The sequence below is a fragment of the Diadema setosum genome, chromosome 18, assembly GCF_964275005.1.
Source record: "Diadema setosum chromosome 18, eeDiaSeto1, whole genome shotgun sequence".
Classification (NCBI taxonomy): domain Eukaryota; kingdom Metazoa; phylum Echinodermata; class Echinoidea; order Diadematoida; family Diadematidae; genus Diadema; species Diadema setosum.
In genome coordinates, this window is record NC_092702.1 from 33,783,546 (window position 1) to 33,806,340 (window position 22,795).

Genomic DNA, 22,795 nt, shown 5'->3' on the forward strand with positions numbered 1-22,795 from the left:
CACTTGTGAAATTGTAGGGAAGTCCCGATTTGCAAAAAAATTAGACTCACTAAATATACAGTGGTGTATACAGTACATCATCAGTGAGAATGCCAGTGTATCAAAAACCTACCAATCAAGAACAACTGATAGCATGACCCAAAAAAAACAAAAAAAAAAACCAAAAAAAAAAAAACAATCATATCTTGCTTGATTTTTTGGATGCTTCACTTCATGAAAAATATAAATGAGCATCTACTATTATACATAAAATACTTGCATTTGCCTGTATCTCAATTGAATCATACTCTACAGCCCTTGTTCACAAAGAGTGCACGACAAATGCCACTTGAAAATAATGCTACCATGGCAACAGCTGTCCGATGACCATGATAGTCCTTGTCACATTAACTGGAGACTGCATCACTTACAAGATTATATGAGAACTTATTGTCTGTCAACAATTTTGGTTTGTCTTGCGTGAGGGTAGAATGCCAGATGTGCAGAGACTCCAACTCTCCCGCTTTCGACGGGAGATCTCCCGCCGAAAGCCAATTTTTGTAAAATCTCCCGTTCTCCCGCTAGAAATTTAATTTCTCCCGCCCTGGCTCTGTGTCTCCCATTGGAAAGGATTTCTTACTTATTGCCATCATTTATAATGTTGAAAAATAAGCCTTAGATAGCACGAGAGAGCATCTAAAACCCTACAGCTGGACCCTGGCCGCAAGGAACTTCGCACTTCGGGCACATCAAGTTGGAGTCTCCCGTTTGCTAGGGGTTTCAGGCGGGAGAATCTCCAGATCAGAAGGTTCTTGGGGTTGGAGTCTCTGGATGTGGCAACTCTGGTAGAAAGAACGATAAACTGGTCGGTATACTGACTGATAGACCTTATCCTGCAGACTATGGCTGTGATACACAGAAATATTGCACACAGGAGACAAATTAGATGGCTGCTAGACAAACAAGAGCCCCATCTGAGGTAAGCTATTTGTACTTCAAAAATCTCGAAATCATGGGACCCCAGGACCCCCGACCCCCGACCCCTCCCCCCCCCCCCCCAAACCCTCCTCCAGGCACCACTACCATTTGTACATATTTATTATGATTTCCCTTCCTCTACGATGATGACTGCCAAGGTTGGTCAAAACCAGCCACAAGATTGGAGCCATTTGGATTGGTGATTGAGAAACCCTAACACAAAGGGGTGACAGTCTATAACAAATAAGACTTTGATGTGGCTGCATGAAGCAGGCGAATGGTGTAAAAAGATGGTCGCTAAAAATATATGTTTGGCTGTAAATGAAAACAATAATATGATGTCATCATTTGAAATATAAACAAACATTAGAGTCCAGTGATCATCTTTAATGAGACATTCAGGATAAGAAAAGGAGATGGGGGCAGCGTGTCTCATCTTCAGCTGGGCGTAGCTTGATTCTCACCGGCTGCCGAACTCTCTCTATCCGCGTCGGTACCATCTCCTTCCAGTAACTGACTCCCACTCCTCTCAGTTGAGGAATCTGCCATGGAATCACTGCTTTGAACTTCCTGTCCAACTGCCCCTGATTCAGCAGGTGCACTGGGTGACGACGAAACAGTGGTGCTTGAGGAGGAATTAATTGTGCTTGCAGGAGTCTTTTCCACATTTTGGCACGTTCCAATGTCACTGGTGCTGCCACCATCTGCCGTTTGTGGGGTGACGGTGGGCAATTCTAGACCTGCGACTGTCTGACTAGTCAGGAGAGCCTGCTTGTTGTCTGTGCTGGGGTCGGTTTGCGGAGCTTCGCCACTAGATGAGGACACTGCCGATTCCGCCTATCACAAATTATGATAAGTTCAAACCCATAAGAACTGTCACTTTCAAAAAGAATACGCTAAGCTCTTTTTAACATTCCCACAACTGCAGTTTAATATATATAATCACACAAGTTTGTTCTGGCTTATATAACAACACCATAATGCTGGTTTACAAATTATTCAAAGCTAAAATCATCACTTGCTTTGAAGACAAATACAATGTATGCCTTGGCACTGTGGTTACCTGATTAATTAACTAATAATATTCAAGTGGGATTTTGTGAAAAATGAAATACCCACAGAAATTGATGGTTCTCAGAAAAAGATAGATTTTGATATTCATGAATGGCCTGATGTAGATAAGACATATGGTATAAATGCAGGGAAAACTCATTATGACAAGAACCTAAAAACTATTGCAATTACCTTGTTTATATCAGGTTTCTCACTATATCAGTTTACAAAAACAAAGAAATATTAAAGAGTTGGGACCTGCATAATCACCTCGCTGTAACAGGGTTTTGTTACATCCAGCCTCTTTATAATGAGGTTCCACTACTTATTAAAGGACAAGTTCACCTTCATAAACATAAGGATTGAGAACATGTAGCAATATTAGTAGAACACATCATTGAAAGTTTGAGGAAAATCAGACAATCCGTTCAAAAATTATGAATTTTTGAAGTTTTTGTGCAGTCACCGCTGGATGAGAAGACTACTGCAGCGTATGATGTCACATGAGTACAACAATATAAGGAAAATAAAAAGAGAATTTCACAAAATTTCATCTTTTGAAAAAAGTACACATTCCCTTGACTCGTTACTGACATATGTTATGGGTAATATTATTCCCCCTGCATTTAGAAAGAGGCAAGTCGTGTTCTTTTATTATGCGAAAAAAGTGAAAATATGTTAAATTTTCTTTACATTTTCTTTATACTGTTGTACGCATATGACATCACAAGCTGTAGTAGTCTCCTCATCCAGCAGCTCCAACACAAAAATTTTAAATATTCATAACTTTTGCATCGATTGTCTAATTTTCCTCAAACTTTCACTGACGTGTTCTACTAATATTGCTACATTCTCTCAATCCTTATGTAAATGAAGGTGAACTTGTCCTTTAAGGGGATGGCTAGTAACTGATCAGTGGGAATCAGTGGGAATGCTGGGGGATGATTGTTTCAATTCTTGGGGGATTCATTTAAGAGTACATTATATATCTAGTGTTGTGTGAAAATTATTTGCTTCAGAACGGTCTCATATTCAAGTAATAGGCAGTTTAATGCCCTGTCACTGTACAGGCATGCTAACCTGGAAATATTAAACTGCACATTACTTGAATATGAGACCATTCTGAAGCAAGTAATTTTCACACAACAATAGATATATAATGTACTCTTAAATGAATCCAACAAGGATTGGAACAATCATCCCCCAGCATTCCCACTGATTCCCACTGATCAGTTACTAGCCATCCCCTTTAATAGTTTGAGATTATGTCAAGCTACTCACTGCTTCTCTTGCTTTCTTCATCTCCATGTGGGCCCGGCGGAGAGCATTGTGTGTGCCGACTACATCATAGCTGTGGAGAGGGAGAGTGCTAAGCCACTGGAACATACTGAGAGATTTCACACAGTTAAGGAACTTTTCTTACCTCATTTTCTCATTATGCTTTTTTTTAATGGCTAGATATATGTAGGAAACAGCATTATATTGATATGTATAGACCCCCAGGGGGTGTATGGGTATCACTTTCCCTCATTTTTTAGTGTGTTTCTAGGAATGCATCACTGTAGAGGATGTAAGCGAAAGACGTGGTAACTATGAGCCCCGTGTTGGCTGAAGTTCCAAGGTACTGATACTTCTATCAACTGTAGCCAACTAGAACATATGAACAGCCAAAAACTGTCTTTCGAAAGCAGAAATGCTACCCACTTCTTGTATGTGTATTATCGAGATTACTGTTGAAGAGTACTGTGAGCACCTTCACCACGATATCTTGCTAATTGACTAATAAGACAATTTTGTGAACCAGAGGGACAACATGATGAATAAAGATTATCCCTTCACAAAAGAAAACTTTTCAATTTTCTGCCTTTGAGATTACAAAGAGCATTTCTATTACTAGAGGCGAAATTTTTGTGAGTCTTTGTTAGTCGCAAATATTGATGAGAAAAAAACGAAACATCACAAAATATACAACATAATACAGCATATCAAAGGATACGATTTGTTGTACTTCTCCCTCACGATGATGTTGGGATATATATGTTTGTGCTTGAATTCTTCAATGGCATTCTGCAGAAAAAATGGAGAGTAGAAAGTATACAATACTTCTAATAGCTGATTACAAATGGCATACAAAGCAGAATAAAAGAAAGCTTATTTGAACAACAGATGAATTTCATCAAATGAAGATGTTGTGGCATTTTTTTTTTCATTTTTTTTTTTTGAGTAAAGAAACCTGTTCCTACTCTTTATATAGTAGATGCTGTAATAACTGGGTAACATTACAAAGAACAACTGTGTAGTACCACTATGCTACAAGTGCTTGCAATTTTTACCCATGAGAAGTCATTTTATATGCAGAAGCCAACTGGCTGAACGCCCTTGAATATATACTTCAAGAAGATTTAGGGTTGGTTGAATATTTTCATGATTCAGCGTGAAAAAAAAAAAATGACATCTCATTCATGTGACATTACCAGGGCTCAACATTAGGGGTGGACCGGTTGCCCGAGGCCACAAAAATTTAATTTTGGGCCACCAAATTTTTCTTTTGGGTACCTCATTGGCACCGAAGATTCAAAATAGGTTGTTATCTGTTTATTTCAGGTCACTTCATTCTATTTCGGGCTACCGAAATTTCAGATTTAAAGATTTTATGTGCCACTAGAGAAAAATGTTAGTGTCAAGCTCTGCATCACAAACACAAATTATTGATAATTAATAACATGTTATGAATTCACTCATTATCATCCAAAGCTATAATTGCCTCCTCTTTGATCTGTTCAAGAGCCCTGTGATTACAAATATTGGATCCCACACATGATAATGGCATCACATCCAAAAGCCTAATACCTATTGCATAATGCCAATGATCTACAAAACAGCAGCAATGCAATAGTAAACTGCAACAGAAGAAGATATGCAAGTACATAACATGAAATATATATGTGTGTGTTTGTGTGTGTGTATTGCATCACACACACGCCATGTTTGGCACATTTGTCTCAACATTTTGGGACTTACTCTGCACTCGTCAAAGGTCAAAGGTTCATGGAGACCGTCATTGCCCCAGCGTTTGTTGTAGCAATCATAGTGGACCTTTTGAAGACAGTTAAGATGTTGGAGAAAAATGTGACACAGGTCTTAGTAATGTCCTTCTCTCTCTCTCTCTCTACCCAAAAAGTACCATTTATAACATAATAATTATAATTCCATGTTCTTAAAAGATTCATCAATATATCTGAATAGTGATGCAGAAAGGGAAATCAAGATTCATTTGTTGATTTCTGATGATTTGAAATTCCTCACACATAAATACTCAGAAACACACTGTGCATTGCCTATGACGGGTAAGTATGATTCATGACTGAATACCATGCACCTTGTTACAAGACAGTTGTGAGGTGTGGGTGTAAAGTTCTTAACATACTGAAAGATTTGGAATACTTTGCTTTTCTCTGCAGAGATTGAGTACTGGGAAGAAGACATGAAATGAAAAAATTACTATCTACTGTATACCCACACACAAATAGACAAAAACAAAGTCAAAGCTTCCACACAAAGTGTATTTTGTGCACTTACATCTAAGAAAAATGCACTATGCACTTTTTCACTTGCATACACACACAGATTCAGAGAGATGGGTAGATTCATGTAGTAACAGAACAGAAACAATGATTTTAAAAGTTGTCATTCACCTTGGTTTTTCTTTTATGATAAGCAATTGCTATTGGCTTTTGGCATTTATTGCCAGACTGTATGAGGGCACCGTGAATTTAAAAAACTTCTTCATTAGGGACAGCTGTCCCTAGGGAACACTACTCACCGACTCAAGGACCAGTCCTAAACCTGGTGCACGAGGAATGTCCAGTTTCTCCTCACCAAATGCCCTCTCGATGATGGAGGGGGGAGCCAGGCCCCTTACTACAGCTACCACAAGACCTGAGACCAAAAGAATGAACAACAATGTGTTTCATCTTTATCTATAGCGGATCTATCTATCTATCTATCTATCTATCTATCTATCTATCTATCTATCTATCTATCTATCTCTTTGTATATCTATAATCCATCTGTCTATTTGTATGTCTGTGTGATCTACATGAACAAATAATAATGGCCTTCACTGATACATGGCCGCAGGGCTTTAGCATTATTCTTCTAGGGTGGATCCTTTTGGTGCCTGCATAAAGCAGGTACTCATATCACACTCAAAAACTTTGGGAAACAAGCAATGTACATTTGATCTCTGAAAATAAATGACAAAAACTGAAAAAAGTAATTCCCGGACAAAATGGACTTGTATGCCATGCAATTTCAGTAATACCCATCTTCCACACGTAATCTTTATGCGATTGGTGTCAATTACTTGGTTAGAAGATGGATAACTTGATCTACGGAGGAAAATTATCTTGTTTGAAAGCAGTGCCATCGCGTCCCGAGACTCACCAATCATTTTGCGGATCTGATGGAGCATGAAGCTTTGACCTTTGACCTTGATGATGGCGAACTCGATTCCGTCATCGACAAAGCCTTTCTCGCAGTAGAACTCTTTCATGTACCGATTGGCGCTGGGATCGTTAAACAGCCTGGAGGTGTGGAGGAGAATACAGGCAATATGATAATCTTTCCCTAGGAGGAAAATAGATATCACAGATTCTCTATGCTAAAACATGAATGAACTTTGATACCTGTATTGAATTCAGTGATAGAATCACAAATACGTGTACAAAGTATCGTCAGAAAAAGCAGTGTTAAAAAGTGATGTGGTATGATGGCTTGGACTGAAATCTACTCAAGAATGTAATATGGCTAATAATTCTTGTTTAGTCAAATGCTTGCTCATACAAGGAGAAACACTTCAAATGCATGTCCTGAGTAAGATATGTCAATTATTAGAGGACATGACAATTGCATTGTCTTGGTTTTGCATTACAGTTCCATTTGCAAGACAACTTGCAGTATTCCTAAACAAAAGAAAGAAAGAAAGATGGTGTTTAGCACAGTTTATTTGTAAGCTTGTTGAGAATTGAATAGGTAATTCACTTTTGTTTTACTCTATCCTCTTCAATAGAAAGATACAGGGGTCTGGCTATGGATCAGTCATATCTGGAGTCAAAAGGGGCCTGAGCTTTCGATCCTTACAGAATCTTTGTCAGAGGCAAAATGACAAACAGGCAGGGAAAGCAATCACATCTTAATAAGGACTACACACAACAAGAACAGTCAGGGGAGGGCCAGGGACACAGAACAAAGAAAACAAAAGGGAAGGGTTGGAATTCATGGGCAATGAGTCCAACAAAAGGGAGGGGGATTAGAGCAGGAGGGTGGACAGTCAAGAGGCAATGGAGGGTCAGTGATGATCTCAGGGATCAAGGGGGAGGGGGGGGGGGGGAACAACCTGTGAAAGATAAGGATGAATACTAAACTTCCCTGACTGTTCTTGTTGTATTTTGTCCTAATTATGTGATTGCTTTCCCCGGCCTGTTTTCCCTTTTGCCTCTGACAAAGATTCTGCTAGGATCAAAAGATCAGGCCCTTTTTTACTCCATTTTACTCCATTGGCTCGCCACTACTGGATAAGCAGTTTTCAGCTGCTTTTTTTTTTCTACATTAAATTCTATAATCTGTCACAAAAACTGCCTCGCTTGCTGATGCTGAGCAAGCCCAATTTTATATCATGTGTACACTGAAAGGAAAAGGAATCCATTTTGAACTTCAATGCAAATCTTATTGCTAGTCTACACACTTGATACCTGCTTTTGGACAGTATCAACTCTGAATTGACTTCACAATACCCTCTTTCAAACTACAGAATAACAATTAGGTCTGAGAAGCTTGGACAATGCGTCACATTCTAATCTTGTTTACAGATCCTGTGGAAAGCTGATAAAAGGGTGTGTCAAGACTGAAATGTACTGTGCAACTTTATGGTGACTGACCCATTCCAAAGTTTGAATGCAAGAAACAGAGAGAGAGAATCAATATACACTCACTTTCCCGAAGTGAAGTTGTGAAAGTTGTGGGTGCCAATGTACTTCTGTAATTGTGTGTTCACTTCTGTCATCTTCTCATCTGGAAAGGGGAAAAAAAGTAACACTGAATTTATATACTAGGTAACCTCTTTGGCCTCTTTATCACTGCATGGAGCTGAAATTCAGATTCTTAATTGTGAACTTTCACCAAACGTGAGCTGCTGAACGCCCACAATTTCACCTATCAAAACACACATTATTTCCAAAAACTATCAATAAACAAGACAATGAAAATAAAATTGAAACTGGGTTAAAACCCTTTGAAAAGTATTGTTATCATTACATGATATTTGGTCAAGAATATTTATAGAATGACAGAGCCGTCAATATACTTTGTGAAGAAGGGTCAAAATGCTTTGAAAAAAAAAAAAATATTATGATTAAATGCTATTTAGCCAAGAATATTTATCGTATGACAGAGCCGTCAAAATACTTCATGAAGAAGGGTTAAAATGCTTTAAAAAATATCATTATTACATGATATTTGATCAAGAATATTCATCGTATGACAGAGCCGTCAAAATACTTCATGAAGGGTTAAAATGCTTTGAAAAAAAAAAAATACTATCATCACATGACATTTGGCCACGAATATCAATTGAATGACAGAGACGTCAAAATACTTTGTGAAGAGAAAATCACCTGTAACTCTGTATTTCTCCATAGAGATGTCCTCTAGGGGTGTGAAGGCAAAGGTGGGAAGTAAGTACATGTAGGTCCGGTACTCGCAGTTATTTTTGCTGTTGAATCCCCCTGTCGTCCGCTTCACTCCTATCACAGGGAAACACAAAAGTGGACAAATTCATTTCTTCACATTCATTCCAGATCAAAGATTAGAAACTATTGCTCATGTAAGTTTTAAGCTTGACTTATCAAGAGGACACCACATACAGGACAGAAATGTACTTAGGATCTAGTACTGTATACGCCATACATTTAGCAGGTCTAAATTTTTGCGAATTGGGACTTACCGACGATTTCATGAGTGGTTAAATTCGCGATTGTGGAGTGCTGTACTGAATGAAGAAATGTATATGTGTGCGTCACATTTATATCAAGATCAGAGTCATTATTTTGGCTTGTTTTTAATTTCGTAAATTATAAAATAGCACCTGACTCGCGAAATTCACGAAAATAAAAACCTTACAAAATATTTGGCGTATACAGTAAATGAGGGAAAAGGTGTCTCATAAGAGACACTTATTTTATTGTAATGAAAAATTATGACGTTCTGAGACAAAAAGTTTATCATTTGTGTCCAAAGCACCTTATTGGTCAATACAAATGTTAATATATGTACTTGTTTGGATAAATTTTGTACATGTGATATAGAATGATAAATATCTCAGTGGGAGAGAAAAAAAAAAGGAAAAGAAAAAAAGTTCTAATAGAACAAGACACAACATGACAAGACAAGACAAGACAAGACTGAATAAAACATGAATGATTATCCTACCCATGACTTTGATAGCTTCTGGCAAGTGCTTGTTGATTTTCTCCACAAGATTGTCTAGCAGGAGGAGCTTGAGTGAGACAACCTGACCAGCTGCCGACACGCCCTTGTCCGTCCGGGCACACCGCTGGAAGTTCATCTTGCCCATGTTTTGACCGTGATCCGGTGGAATGGCACCGGACTTGACCAATGCCTTGACCAGGTCTTCCTCGATGGTTGGCACTCCAGGATTTCTAGGAGAGGAAGAGAAAACAATGGTTGTAAAGAAAGAGGTGCTATTTGCTGAGAGTCGTTTACAAATGTAAACTAAATTGTCCACTTTGGAATTTTTTATTTTGATGTTTGCCATGAATCACTGACATGGCTGCAATGCAGAAAAATGTGCTGAATTATCTGGTCTCCTGTCACTCCGTAGGCCTATGGGTCTATGGCTGCTATACACAGGTTAAAATCTACTGCAGGAAACAAAACTGGTGGCCTCTGGCCATGTTAGACAGGTGGCCACTATACACAAGGTCTGTAACTTAGCATTTCTTTCGGAGGATTTTTCAGTGGCCCCATAGGGCAGGTGGCCACTACAGACAGGTGACTACTTACTTCTGCATGCCGACATAGTTGGCACCGGCATAAGACAGTAACATAGCAACCTTCCTCTTCATAACCTTGGTAGGTCTCTCATCCCTACTTCCATTGGTTGTTGTACTCCCCACATCACTCTGAAGAGAGAAAGAGAAAGGGGCAGAAACATAAAGAGTGGTACAAGTTGTTAACTCAAAATTCTTCAAAACTTTGGTGAGACTTCAGGCACAAGGATGTAAGGCTGACTACACGGACCTACACGGCTGCTACATGGCAGCCGCAAGGACCATCCCGGATTGCTCGGCCAACACGGCAGTCCCGGATAACGCTGGATGTTTTTGACCTCCAAAAGTTGCCGTGTTGGCCTCCCGGATGTCCAAGGATGTCCAAGGCGTCAACACAGATCTCTCCCCAGATCACCCCGGATCTGATCCGGGGTGATCCGCCATTTCTATGTGACTGGGGGTATTGGCTAACGTGAATATAATCACCACATAACGTACAGTAAGCTTTGGGGCTTACAATAGACATTATTAAATGAACACCAAATTCAGAGTATGTTCTTTTTTAAGGGCATTCCACTTTTTGTTTGTCAAAAACTTCATTCCACAGGTTTCTTTTATCAGCTTTCTGTTTCTGTACTGTCAAAATACTTTGTAATGACTGTTGACATTTTGCAATTGTGATGTACTCAGTACCTACACGTATCATTTTTGTAAATTCTTTACTTAAGCCTTCACTATGTGAATAGTTCATTTCTGTCAAAGTGATCATTGATAGTAAAAATGTCATCATGTTTTGTATACAGACTACATGTAAGGTATTTCCGATGTATAAAATAGATGCTACAATTCCAGTAACATTGATGTAAAATCTAGAATGTCTTTGAACAGGTACTGTACCTTGGCATAAACAGTGGGTGTAAAGGATAATTTGACATACATTCTCATTTAATGGATTAAATGATTCATTTGATACCAACAAAGACATTCAATATAAATGACAACAAAATATCTCACACATATTTATGTTTACAACCTTCATACACACCACAGAAGTGTAAAGAATCTACACATGGCAACGATATTTGATTGTAGAAAAAAAAAGAGAAATATTGAATTATTTTTTTTTTTTTGTATTTTTTTTTTTACAATAACCAATAATCACATCACCTCTGTTCTGAGTTTCTTGGAGTCTCCCTGCTCTGCCCCACTGGCCGGTCTCTTGTTTTCTCCCCCCTCTGCCTTCCCAGCCGACTCCCCGCTTGAGCCCTGCTGAGGGACAGCTGCAGCTGCCGACGCCGAAGGGACGACATCCGCCATTTTGAAAGACAACACGGCAGACTTGATCAGTCCCCTCAGTGTTTGACGAATCATCAATGTGAGAATCTACTCAGGACTGCTTCTGCACTCTTTCATGCGTCACACCTGATAGAAAACTGATCAGATAAGCATAAAATTCAGAATTAATCCTACTCAAATCTTCAAGTATGCGCATAGAACAGAGTGCAGTTATTGCTGATTTATATTTGAGCTAAAACATCACAGAGAAATATTCATTTCCGAAGGAATGTACAATATTTCATGATGAACAAGCACATATATTTGTCACATCCATTAATTGAAATCTTCCTGATACAGTAGTACTAAGTTAGGGTGCGTGATTGGGCATATTCACAAAGGTATCCCGATAAAACTTTTTCTCTCATACAATATTCATTACATTTTACCTTTTTATCATATTATGAAATGTAGAAGAAATTTTTTTATATCAACCATCTAATATTGCAACAATTCAGCATATATGATAACTTTACAAAGTACATATATAACTGCTGAATTATTGTCAAAACGAATGTTACATCTTTACACCAACCAATGAGAATTGCAGAGTGATATCATTTTGTACAATTTGCATGTCACTGTGACCGAGGTAACATTTTAGAAAAAAAAAACACATTGCACTCCAAGATGCACACCATTCCATAACCTTAAACTGTTGATATTGGAACCTTGTTATAAAGAGGTCAGAGATAACAAAACCCTCTAAAATAACAAAGTGATTTTGTAGGTCCCGACTCTTTACATTTCTTTGTTTTTGTACCTTGATACAGTGAGAAACCTGATATGTATGTATATAACAAGGTTGTTGTTGTGGTTTTTAGGTACATGTATTTGTTAAAAGGAGGTAATCCCCTGTATCATTTGATTTCACTGGAGCTCGGTTTCGGTTTGTCTGACAATATTCTCCTAATCACATCAACTGGAACACTGAGTGATGTATCCCTTTTAATTTACTTCTATTCTAATGAATTCTTCTATCACCAATATACATTATCTATTAAATACATGGTTGGCTATGAATCCATTGTGGTCTGAGAAACAAGCTGTGTGAAGACAACGGCATTTGTACAGCATGTTTGTAAAATCATTTGGAACAGATCTATCAATATGAGCAGGAGAGGAAGCTGTACCTATACAAGTACAGTTGACTCCCATTATAATGAAGTCCTCTGGACTGGCAGTTTTCTTTCGTTATATTGAAATTTTGTTACAACCGAACAAATAAACAATAAAAAAACAAAGAACTGGTAATGATGTGGCCTGAATTTTTATTTTGTTGTAACCGGAATTTAACCGTGTTTGTTATGATGGGAGTGCACTGTACCTATAATGGGAAATAATTATCTCTTCTTCTCAATGGAGATCTTCCTTGTGGAGCAAAACATGTCAGTCATTCTCTGTAATCATGGCAATGTATATTCATGAGGATATCATAAGAAGAATTGCAGTACTCAAGAAAGAAATGACACCTCACATAAATTCTCAAACCATAAAAGACACATCAAGGAAATATTTTGCTTCATTTTCTCTGCAGCTTTTAATACCTTAAAAACTATACAAATGTCTGTATTCAATCTGTACCACATTATGAAATCCTTCTACAAATGATTCAACAAAGATTTAGAACAATCAATGTTTTATACAAAAACTTTCTTGATCAACAAAACCTAGGAATGTTAAAACCAAAATTTTTTCACACATTATCCTACTCATGAACATTAGCGGAAAGAAGTTTGGCATACGACCCGTGTGAACATACTTGCATTATGCTGATACATGTACTAAATATGGAATACCGGTATGCACTCACTGTAACATTTGCACATTCAATGAAACTGATTTTCAACATGGTAATTAAAAGTCTGACTATACCTGTATGTTTCAAAGGGGTCTAGGGCAATTGTACCCCCTGGGCAAATCCCCCGGACCCTTCCCCTGGCCCTAATCCTAATCCTAATCCTGAACCTAACCCAAACTCCTAACCCTAACCCTAATCTTTACTCTAACCTAACCATTAACCAGTATTTAGCTGGGGGGTAATTGCCCTCTGGGGGTAATTGTCCGGATACAGTTTTAAAGTTATTGATTTATCACAAATACTACGCCAATATGGTGTTCTACACTACTCTTTTGCAAGACTGCAAGAAAGATGCATATTGGCAAATAAATTGCAAAGCTACAAGAGTACATCAAAGTACCATGAACTGAATACACCTTGTACTTAGTAACCAAAATTGCTCCTTCAAAAGTTTTTAAAAGGAAATGCTTGTATTGTATAACTAACACAGTTTTATTTTCTTATTGATCAAATTTTTGCTCAATATTCTCAACAGTAATGTACTTGTGTGTGTATGAGATGGTGGTCATAGTGGTTGTGGTGGGGGGGGGGGGGGAGAGTGTGGTGCACACACATCACATGTCACTGTACGAGTGTTTGAAATTTGCATGTGTACATTGTACACTGCACTTGTAGCAAAGTACAATTTGTACATTGTATCAGTAGATAGAAACTTGCCTTCATCACAAAATTTCATCAGCAAGAAATAATAACAACAAGAGACCCGCGGGTCTAGCGCTCACCTGAGTATCGCAAGTTCACCTTTCACGCAGTCACTAATCTAAATTATTCACAGCTCTACTAAAATTTGACCAGGCTTCTCAAGTAGAAGATGAAAATGTACAATAAGGGCCGAAATTTTTAAAGATTCCTTCATTTGGGGGGATTGGGGGCCCCCTGGGGCCCTCTGGGTGGGGCATGGTGCCCATTTTGATAAATTGAGATCCTGACCCCCTAGGGATGCTACCTGCCAAGTTTGACGAAAATCCATCATGAGGTTTTCAGGAAGAAGATGAAAATGTACAATTCAGGCCCCCATTTGGACCTTCCCAACCCCCCCCCCCCCCTGCCCCCAAGAGGGGCACCCCTGGATTTGCTATGAACAAACTTGAAACTACAGTCATTAATGTACTCACTCATAGTATTATCTTAGCTCTATAACTTCTGATTCTAGAGAAGATTTTTAAAGATTCCTTCATTTTGGGGGGTTTGGCCCCACTGGGGCCCCTGGGTGGGGCATGGTGCCCATTTTAACAAATTGAGATCCTAACACCCTAGGGATACTACCTGCCAAGTTTGGTGAAAATTGGTCATGGGGTTCTCAAGAAGAAGATGAAAATGTATAATTTAGGCCCCATTAGGACCCCTCCCCACCCCCCTCCCCTGGGTCCCAAGGGGGGCACCCCTGATTCTGCCATGAACAAACTTGAAACTGCAGTCATCAATGTACTAACTCATAGTATTAACTTAGCTCTATCACTTCTGGTTCTAGAGAAGAAGATTTTTACAGATTCCTTAATTTTGGGGGGTTTGGGCCCCCCTGGGGGCCCCCTGGGTGGGGCATGGTGCCCATTTTAACAAATTGAGTTCCTAACCCCCTAGGGATGCTACCTGCCAAGTTTGATGAAAATCGGTCTTGGGGTTTTCAAGAAGAAGATAAAAATGTAAAAGTTTACGCACGACGGACGACGCACGACGGACGACGCACGACGCACGACGCACGACGGACGCCGGACGAAGGGCGATCGCAATAGCTCACTTGAGCCTTTGGCTCAGGTGAGCTAATAAAACCCAACATATCTCCACTCAATAATCATTAATTACAAATAAGAGAGAAAATGTAGAGAAAAATCTTAGGGGAGGGGGACAAATATGTGTAATACAATCAATGCCTCAATATTACAATGTTTTGTGCAAATGATTCCTTCATGAACAGTTTTTACAGACTAAAGTTCTGATCGATATCATCATTATGACAGGCCATAACGAAAATGTGAATATGTGTAGACTTCAACACACAATGCTATTCAAAAATACTGAATAATCCTTCTGACCATGAGTCCATTTTAACAAGCCAATCCAAATATATGTAACTAGTGTTCTTTACAAGATACACAGTAACATGCAACACAGCTGAGCAACTAAATGAAATTGACTTGGATGTCATGTTAGACATTTTCGTGATTTGAAAGGCCACTTCACACCACAGATTAAATTGTCTTCAGTAAAAGTTGTTAAAAGAAAAGTAGCCAACTTTAAGAATTTCTCTGAAAAGGCTAATGCAATCAGACATAAATTTACAGCAACGGTTTCACCTTTTCTTGAAATTTGTCTTCGGTTCAAATGGCAAAACTGACTCTTATTGTCAAGCCTTTGCCAGAATATTCATGCCTACCCAACTGCAAGGCACTCACCTCATACAATGTATGGTTAAATTATCCTGCAGTATTTTGTTCTAATCAAACACCGAGTGGCATTTGTGACTACAGCACTTCATTCCAACAGACTGCAGAAACATTGTAGTCATTTACAATGAACACATTGCATTGTCCTTCTGTGGCATTCCCTAACCCCTAAAGACAAAAAGACAAACAAACAAACAAACAAACAAACAAACACACAAAATTCCATTCCATCTGGTAAGAAATTGTAAGGCTGCAAAGAGCAGGCATGTGCAGGTAGATCGCAGTAGCAGGGAAGATGTGACATACAGTGTATGTTTTTCTACAAAGTGTATGTGGTGGCAAGACAATACTTGACCTGCCTGCCAATATTGCAAAACATGACCCTAATATGTATTCTACTATGAACTTATCTAAATCATATTTTCTATCATGTTCTTGTTTCAAAGTCAATATCAAACATCATCAAACATTTTGGGTTTTTTTTTTGTTGTTAATTTGTGCATTACTGAAACACTGTTTTTCTGTTTGACAATCAAGCTTATCATGAAGTATTTTCATCACTTTATTTCACCTGGAGGTGTTTCATAAAGCTGTTCGTAAAGTTACGAATGACTTACGAGCGACTGGTGATCAGTTCTTGTGCTGAATTATGGAAATTCTGATAAGTATAGCACATCAGAACTGATAACCAGTCGCTCGCAAGTTGTTTGTAACTTTACGAACAGCTTTATGAAACAGGGCCTAACCAGTGCAAGACTGTCTATGCTGTTCTGTCTGCCAGTGTGTATACATGTCGATAAATTCATAAAGCATGATCAAGAATTTGCTTCCACTGCTGTGTTATGGACACCATATTTTGTTTGGGACATATTCTTTTACCATACGTTACAAGCACATTATTAGTCCGTACACTATTATCATGCTTGGTTCGCACTGGACTTCCTAAAAATCACTAACCACAAAAGAAACCAAACAGGAATCCAAATAAGTGCTACTAAGGCAAACATTTTGTTACCAAACAAATAGGCATTGACGACTCCATCGAAGAAAGAGTCAACAGTCTTTTGCCAGCCATAGGCAAGAATGTCAAAAGGAGCAGTCCTGGGGTTCAGGAATCTATGATGCAGACAGAGGAAAGAAAATAGCAGGGCTGGTGGGGAGATAATGAGGAGGAGGATCCCCTGAAATGCCGTCAAGATTCTGCGGCTCGAAGGCCGCACCAAAGGCCGCACCAAAACTGCAACAGGGATGGTTGGCACAGCAATGAAGAAAGCGAGAGAAAAGTTGAACATGGAAACACCCAAGAGGGCGATGGTGTACCAGATGAGGGTGAGGGATTTGAGCAGCTGCCAATCTGACGGGGCGTTGTCACTGCCACGGAAGTTGTTCCTCCTGCCCAGGATTGGGAGGGTGGTGATTCCAAAGAAGAAGGCTAGAAAGCCAACTGTTATGGCATCCTTTGGTGTGAGGCCAAATGTTTTGATGTGGTCCCCAACGAAGTACTCTGGGCTAACAAAAAGAACTGCTCCTACGACGTGAGCTCCTATGAGGAGGGGCATCACCTGGCCGAATGGACGCCATGCACCCTTGGTTGATACATCCCCTGATGTGCTTTTGGTATCTTTGTCCTTGTCTTGGTCACCAGCGTCATCACTTGTGGCAGGGAAAGACACAGCTAGTAGCCACAGTGCCATGGCATGCAGCGTGGGTACCACCAGCAGGAGGCCGAAGGGGATCATGTACATACCGATGGAGACGTACCGCTCACAACCAGGGAGAATGTAGAAAAAGAACGACTGGTGGAACCTCTCCAGTAGGTTGTTCACGCTGCGGACAATGCCTTCCATGACACGGCCAACGGCTACCGTGTCACTGGACCCCTGTCGCTTTGATGGATGGGCTTGCAGAGTCAGGGCCTCGATGTGGTACCGCATGAAGAGGCCGTGTATTCCACTTGGGTTGCCACTTGCTTGCTTAGCCATGTTCAACAACATTGTTGTAGCAGCATGCTGCAGCCCTTCCAGTTTCACAACCACGCGATCTGGCACATTATACCTGTTCTGGAAGGTGACGGGCACCCTTTCGACTCTGCAGAGCCTGACAGCGAGGTTAAAGAGATCCAAATTAGGCAGCTGCCCATTGATGCCTTCAATCTTGACATCAATGTGGTCTGTGAGCTCTGAGCCCAGCTCCAGGTTTATGGCAGCTATGATGCCACCACTGCGACCAAGCATCAGACTGGACTGGATGTATTCTGAGTGTCTGTCATGGTAATCATCCAACCATGCCTGCATCCCAACCTCCTCCTTGTCAACAACTACGAAGATGATGTCCTTAGACCAATACATCTGTTTATTGAAGAACTTGGCCAAAGAAAGCACGAGCCCTATACCAAAATTGTTACGGCCCAAAGCTTTGCTGCTTTCCTTGTTCCGAAATGGCACTGTGATGACCATGGCTTCTGTGCTGGCTATTCTTGGCGCGCGAAGGATGGCATACACATTTGTTCCCGAGTTGGAGTCTACCAGTGCATTCCTGTCACCCATCTCCATGAAGGGGTGATTGACTGTAAAATTCTGCTCAAAGACGTCCAACCCCAACTCAGTGAACTGCTCCCTCAGCCACTCCACGGGCATCTTAGCATGTCCACCATCTACCGCCGCCAGTCTCGTCAACTCCTTGGCGTAATTCTGGACATCCTGCTCACTCTGGTACTTCCTATCTACCAGACCAGGCAACAGGGCATTCTCTGAGAAGTATGTTTTCTCATTCAGTGGGGTGAAAGCCAGAGCCAGTAGTGCCAAGACCCCAGCGACGTACAATACCACCTCTAGAGGTTTGTGGACGGCCAGGATGACACGAGACATAAAGGCCTGGGTGCGCGTGTCTGTTAGCAGACCCATGGTGGTGCAGGTTCAAAGGCTTCTTGCAACTATGAAACAGTCTTGGGCCCTGTGCCAAAGACCTGCCAGGACAAACCAAACAAGACAGAGACAATCAGTGACAAACTGGTGTTTTGCAGTCATTTGGGACACAGGACTGTTTAACATAGTGAAGTTTTATTCCACTTCTTGTCCTCCAAAAAAGTCATTTTCTTAATGTCAATATGCTAACATTAACTGCACAAACATTAAATGGTTGATAACCATTCCAAGCTTGCATATGTAGGGTTGATCTTGTTTCTGGCAATAAAGTCAATAAAACAAGCAAATAAACAAACTACTAGTAAATGCATTCACACCATTTACTGTGATTGTCTCTGTCTCATTTGTGTTTCTGTAACTTAACCCCTTAAAATTGATTATGTAAGGACTGTAACAACAAATTTGCAATAAACTTCAAAGTTTATCATTCTCATTCATAACAAGTCTCCTTTCTTGCAACCATATCAGAGCCTTCCTTGACATAAACCGCTTGAGGAAACTGGCATGTACACTGCATGTATGAATTCTACACTCATAGCTGTCAGTCACACAATATTTCTAATGTGATCATGATTTAGAATCTAAACCAAGAATTAAAAAAACAAAAAAACCTTTAATCCTCCTATTTGCAACTACAAATGATTTCTACAGCAAAATGAAAAATGAACACCTCTGTCTGCATAAAACTTTCATGATTGATCAAAGTGTAGCTGAATTCTGTGGGATATCAAGGATAGAGAACACAACTTTGAATAATGCCTATTAAAGCTGTAGAAGGCATACAAATGTACAATTTACAAATGTTATGTATAGGGCAGTATATATAATCTAGAATAGAATCTAGATGTCTAATACAATCTGTTTTCTTGAGAAGTTCCAATTTCGGTGCTTGCACAGAATCTACTTCAGTATCCATTTAACAGTTAGATTGGGAAACCCAATCCAAATTGCACCGAAATCACATGATATACAGGTTGTAGGCCTACTTAATAGCCAATTTCCAATGACTCTTGTAAATTCAAACCAAATCCATCATTGGGAAGTGTCGCTATCGATGTCAACCTTCATGTCATTAAATTTGAGGAACGACATGAAAGTTGACATCGATAGCGACACTTACCAATGACAGATTTGGTTTGAATTTACAAGAGTCATAAATTGCCATTGGAAATTGGCTATTTAGGAGATTTGATCGTATCACCAGACGCTTTTTTTTTTTTTTTTTTTTTTTGTGGCTCTGAATTCCGTACGCAGAGGATGACAATTCGGCCAAAAATAACACAAGTTATTCACAAAGTCCTGAAAATTACGAATTCAGCAAAATTGTGAAAATCATTCACTGCGATTTTTGGAGAATAGACTTCAAATAGATCTATACCCCTCTCCAAAAAGTTGTCTTTTTTCGCGGTGAAAAATTGCATCTTAATTCTGGACACGATGTTCGTAATGCTAATGGAATAATTGACCTCATTTCGCATCTTGTCCTTGCACCAGAATCACAATTTTAACATACAGTACCCACGATTCACTTTAGACTCTAGTCTAAACATTCTTTATGAGCGGCCGACAAAGAAAAATTCGGCAAATGAGGCTCAAATTTTTTATTTTACAGTAAAATGTCTAACATGAACATTTCGAACAGTTCACACGAAGCGGATAAAATCATGTGAAAAATCAACATCTTCTTCTAGTTTTTTAAAGTAGATTTAATATCTAGCGTTTTTTTTACATTTTTGTGTCGCATTTTTCGCGATTTCGGTCCATACAGCGCTCTGTTGGTTAGGCTAGTCTATGAAGCCCCGCGTGTATTGAATGTCATTTACTGTAGGGCCTAGTACGCAGAAATGTGCATGTCCGGAATTACCATGCTGTCCGGTTATACCATACCTGTATAGTCTATATAGGGTCGGGTCTACGCTAGTAACAAAATTAGAGATTAAATTTAATATGTAGGCCTATTGTTAGAGTGTCTAACGTTAGACATCTATCATCACGATCATGTGATTTCAATCTTCACAAGTGATCACAGCGATTAGAAATGTTTATCTATTCAGTGTTCGTACACTGCCTGCACAATCTGAACTGAAGTTAGCCATTCAATTTTATGCGAAAAATCTTTCAAGTAAGCGGGAACAAAAGGCCAAACAATGTTCAAATGATTTATGGCAGGTTGAACGAATTGAACTTGAAATCAGCATGAGAAATGCAGCCCCTGCCCTGGATCGCACAAGAGCAGACAAACAGATAGGCCTACACACACAATTTTTACTGGCATTCATCACTAGGGTCTAGAAACTGACTTCTAATTCTGTAACCGGCTACAATCACTGAAATTTTATATTTATCATAGCTCATTGCTCATTTGCTCACCTGCTAAAAAGTGACCTTCCCTGCTAGTACAGTGTAGTAATTCATGAAGAATTAAACTAGAGATTGGCTGTCTTTCTAGAGTTGCAGGCAATTGATTGCAGCTGCTGCATCACCACAGCATGCAACATGTACCATACCGGACACCGCACATGGGTGACCAATGTCGAGTTGAGTTTGCGTGCGTCGCGTCTACGTACGTCTGTCTGTATTGTGGGGGGGGGGGGGGGGGGAAATAGTCATGAGGGTCACTGGAAGCATAAATTCGCTTTGGACCATATCTTGTTCGGCATTGTTCGGTGGCGATGTGAGAGACTGGTTCAAATTTCGACTGAGAGTACTTTCCTGATTTGCATTCCAGTTTTTTCTATTCTTTTTACTGAAATAATAGACATAGTTTTTTTTTTATTCACCCTACTCAACTCAATGCCCTTTTCTACGCTTTTTAACAAAGCATTCTCTTGATGTATGAATGCTTTTCTCGTGCTCTTTTATTTTTTCGTATCTGGCCTTTTATACTCGTGTCAACTTATTTTGTGTTTACTTGTTGTCATTGTAGTATTGATTTATGCCATCAATGCCACCAATACGAGAGATGTATTAGAAGGCATAATAGTTTTACAATGAATACCAATAGTTCTGAGTGAGATAATTGCAGATATAATAATATAGATAATGTGAGAAATCTTCGGCATGCAGGATGAATTTGCGGTGAAGCTCGCATATCTTTTGCCACATGAATATAACAACATATCTTTCCCTAACGGTAAACTACTTTTAATGATTCATTATAATTGCAGAAGCCTCAAAAAGAATTCTCATAGATTTGAAACAATAATCTTATCTGCGAAAAATAAATTCTCTGTCATTGCTCCTTCCGAAACGTGGCTAATGATGAAGTGATACATTTGGACGGTATGTTCCTTTAGTGAGAGAAAGGGGGAACACCGCTGATACAATTTTTATTAAATATCATTAGATATCATAGTGAGATTGGTTGGAATAACGATCATGATGTAATGGATATATGCGATGTTTATGATCAGTTTGACCAATTTATGACAGTGGTAACCCAATATTGTATATTCAGTGTTTTCTATCATGTTGAAATACGGAGGCGTAATCAATATAAAATAAAACTATGGTTTGATAATACTTTCATGAGAATGTGCAATAAGAAAAATGTGTTTCATTCTAAGTATATCTTAAGAATCCGACAGAGTATATCATAGATTGTCCATATGGCATAAAGAAACAAAGTCAAAACTGAATCACGTCAAAAGAAGCGAAATTACATAATCATTATAAATTTAGGAATGCTCATACAGTAGAAAATTAAACTAAACAGGCTTTTTTATAAGATAGGGGGATGCAATAATGCATTTTGCAACCAAGTGGGCAATAATGATTATTTGTGTGACGATTGTGCCATTGCTGATATTATCAATTAATGTTAAATTATCTTTAAGTAATATAGGTTCGGAAATCGTGAATACTGTTCCATCTATATAACTTCTTCACATGACACAAATTTCTTATCCTCAAATATTGTCAAATAATCATCCTCATTCTATGTTTTTAGGCCTCTTCAAGAATGTGGCATTTTTAAAATTGTAAAAAATTTGAATATTGAGGCAAAAGTTCTGGATATGATGATATTGATATACATGGTATGAAAAGGAGTGTAAATCCTTTGTGCAATATGTTTAATACATTATAATGTATATGGTGTGTTTCCAGAGTGTTTAAAAATAGGTTATACCTATTCACACTGGAGGTGATAAAGATCTTTTAACAGATTATAGGCCTATTTCTCTTTTATCGATTCTATAAATCTTTTAAAAT

General features: G+C 39.1%; 1 protein-coding gene across 2 annotated transcripts; it reads right to left on the reverse strand.

The window, feature by feature from the left end:
• Window positions 1-1,117: 1,117 nt before the first annotated feature.
• Window positions 1,118-21,058, reverse strand: LOC140241509 (pseudouridylate synthase 1 homolog). Of its 2 annotated transcripts, XM_072321238.1 has the most exons (12): window positions 20,954-21,058; window positions 11,247-11,512; window positions 10,093-10,211; window positions 9,499-9,728; window positions 8,685-8,813; window positions 8,004-8,082; window positions 6,457-6,596; window positions 5,834-5,949; window positions 5,032-5,106; window positions 4,007-4,077; window positions 3,292-3,397; window positions 1,118-1,794 (listed from the first exon to the last, which is right to left on the reverse strand). In XM_072321238.1, exons 2-12 carry the CDS (start codon window positions 11,448-11,450, stop codon window positions 1,396-1,398), a joined length of 1,668 nt encoding a protein of 555 aa, XP_072177339.1. In that variant the 5' UTR covers window positions 11,451-11,512; window positions 20,954-21,058; the 3' UTR covers window positions 1,118-1,395. The 2 variants fall into 2 exon arrangements, with proteins under 2 accessions (XP_072177339.1, XP_072177337.1); XM_072321236.1 differs by lacking the exons at window positions 1,118-1,794; window positions 3,292-3,397; window positions 4,007-4,077; ... (6 more) ...; window positions 10,093-10,211; window positions 11,247-11,512 and adding an exon at window positions 16,554-18,624.
• Window positions 21,059-22,795: the final 1,737 nt, after the last annotated feature.